The sequence below is a fragment of the Oryzias melastigma genome, linkage group LG11 (genome assembly GCF_002922805.2).
Source record: "Oryzias melastigma strain HK-1 linkage group LG11, ASM292280v2, whole genome shotgun sequence".
In the NCBI taxonomy this organism is placed as follows: Eukaryota; Metazoa; Chordata; class Actinopteri; order Beloniformes; family Adrianichthyidae; genus Oryzias; species Oryzias melastigma.
The window spans coordinates 580,063-582,612 of record NC_050522.1 but is presented as its reverse complement, the minus strand read 5'-3'; the positions used below and the strand labels follow the sequence as shown (position 1 = coordinate 582,612).

At 36.4% G+C, this 2,550-nt stretch overlaps 1 protein-coding gene across 1 annotated transcript in view; it reads right to left on the bottom strand.

Moving 5' to 3' along the window:
* Nucleotides 1-2,199, bottom strand: part of zgc:110239 (uncharacterized protein LOC550326 homolog) — a 17,627-nt gene extending 15,428 nt beyond the window's left edge. Inside the window, exons 1-3 of the mRNA XM_024263737.2 lie at nt 2,018-2,199; nt 1,569-1,628; nt 1,400-1,492 (exon numbers count right to left, since the gene is read on the bottom strand). Of these exons, the coding sequence (XP_024119505.1) occupies nt 1,400-1,492; nt 1,569-1,628; nt 2,018-2,063 (199 nt within the window). The 5' untranslated portion in view covers nt 2,064-2,199. The remainder of the gene's footprint in view (nt 1-1,399; nt 1,493-1,568; nt 1,629-2,017) is intronic.
* Nucleotides 2,200-2,550: the final 351 nt, after the last annotated feature.

The following is a 2,550-nucleotide window of genomic DNA, read 5'->3' as shown; positions in this document are numbered from 1 at the left end:
TATTTTATTCTCAGCTCTGATTTTACTCCACAGTAAAATGTACTTATGATCAGAACAGCACCGTCATTGTAAGAGGGGAGGAAGTCAACACTCAAACAATCAATCTGTGTAGTTGCAAATTTAAAATGACATTTTAATGCACATGTGTCAAAGTCAAGGCCCGGGGGCCGGATCCGGCCCTCCAGGTAATTCTGTACAGGCCCTCCAGATCATTTTATTTTACTGTTTTTAATGACCCGATGTTATCTTGAGCTCATTTCTAACTTGTATCATTTTGACAAAATATATTTTTATGGAGAGTAAAATATTGAAAGTTATTTAAGGTTTAAGTTGATTTATTCTGTAATAATATTCCTGCCTGTTAATTATTCATAATTATGTTAAAAAGTTACAGTTTTAAAGGTTTAAAAATTGGCATTCTGCTAGATTTTTGTATTATTTTGGCATTTATTGAGATTTTTAGTCTGTTTGGAGTCTAGCTCATGTTTCAACTACATGCCAGCTGTTTTGGGTAATTGAGGCTTTTTTCAGTTTTTTAGGCTATTTTGAAGTTTAGCTATTTTCAAGCTATATGCTTATAAAAAGCTTTATATGAGCTAGCATATTAAGCTATATGCTAGCTGTTTTTGCTAGGCTTTTTTTCTAGTTTTTAGGCTAATTTGGCATTTAGCTAATATTTGAGCTGACTATCAGCTTCAGCTATTTCAGCTATTAGCTTAAGTGATTTCAGCTTGAGTGTCCTTAACTATCATTTTCAGCATCTTCAGTGGCCAAATCCATCTTACAGTATTAACAGCATTATCTCAGGTAATGCCATATATGTTGCTCATAATTATGTTAAAAAGTTACAGTTTTAAAATGTAGTTTCAGAGTGTTCAATAAATGTTTATCCTGTTCGGCCCGTGACCTAAAGTGTGTTTTAGATTTTGGCCTCTTGTGCGATTGAGTTTGACACTCCTGATTTAAGGTTTTTAAATTAACATTACAAGATCATTTTGTTTAGTAAGGGAAATAGTTTTCGTCCTAATAGTGATTTAAACTAACAAATGTGGTAAATTAATACACAAACACTGTTTGTGAAATAGCTTTAAATGAAAATCAAAGATTCAATTTCTTCCTCTTTGTTTTTTTAAGTAAAAAAGAAGAGTCAATTTAATCAGTCTTTTCTTAAAAACTCAGCTATATTTAAAAGTAACTAAAGCGATCTAGAAAATAAAACCAAAGCCATCATGTAAATGCCTGAAGAAGTGATTTTGCCGTTTTAATTTCCTGCTGATTTGATGGCGTTGCAGGTTTGCTTCTTTCTTCCTCTGGTGGAAACAGAACTCCTCCCTCAGAAACGAGTCAGACGGCGGCGGCGGAAGGAGGGAAGGAAGCCGCAGCACCACGGGTTTCTCACCATGGTAGTAGTCAATTCTGCTGGACTTTGATGCCAAATCAAACCAGCCCTGAAACGGCTCGACGATCTCGGCATAAGGAAGAGAGATGACTCCTGTAATGAGAAGCATGAGTTGGAATTCACACAAAACACAACCGTCCTGAACAGACAAGACAGTTCTAGAACTGACCTTTGACATGGTAAGTAGTCCCAAAATCAGGAAGAGGACGCACAGATTTACCCTCTATTACTAAAGAAGAAAACACAAATCATAAGCAGAGAATATGAGTTAAGCTGTAAATCCACATTTATATGAGAATATCATCAGGTTTCTTTAAAGAATTCTTTTAACCATGAAATGAGCCACTGAAGTGCATAAAGGAGATAAACTAGTTTACCAACACACATTTACAAAATGATTAAAAAAACAAATATTATAAATACAACTATTTAATATATACAGATAAATGCCGTCTAATGTCAAGATGACTACACAAAAACACAAGTAAATATCATAAATGTGCCTTTAATGTGTAATTTAGGATGTTCTTCTTTTAATTCAACTTCCATTAAATGCACTGTTTATGTGAGGTTCACGGTCAGAGAAAATGCTGTGGAAAATTCAGTGTTCTGTCTTACCGCCAAAGGCCGCGAGGAGAAGCGCCGCGTGACACAGACGCGCCATTTTTCTTCAGATAAAGCGAGAAGCAAGACGAAGAAAAACCATGAAATTAAGCCCAAACAGAACCAACCATGTCGGTGCGGGAGCAGCTTTCCAAAACCCGCAAACACTCCTCAGATAAACAACAGCAAATAGAGAGCGTCACATGACTAGCAGTAACCAATCACATCGCTGCCGGGACCATCCTCCTCCAATGAGGCCTACGAGGCGGGGCCTCAGCGGGCCGCTGTCAGGTGACTTCTGTCATATGACTATTGTTGTTCGCTCGGTTTGCTAACTCGGGCAAATTTAAAAAGGTCAAGGTGCGAATTTGGAGATATTTTAAAATAAAAATGACATTCCGCTAAAGAAAAGTGAAAAAGTAGAGATATTTATGTAAAACATTCGATATAATTTATCTTTCTTCTTCCCTTTCGTCCCTGAAGCTTCTTGTTTTGTGTGTTTGGGGGAAGCCAAGAAAATTGACATTTTGACCTAATTCTTCACTGAA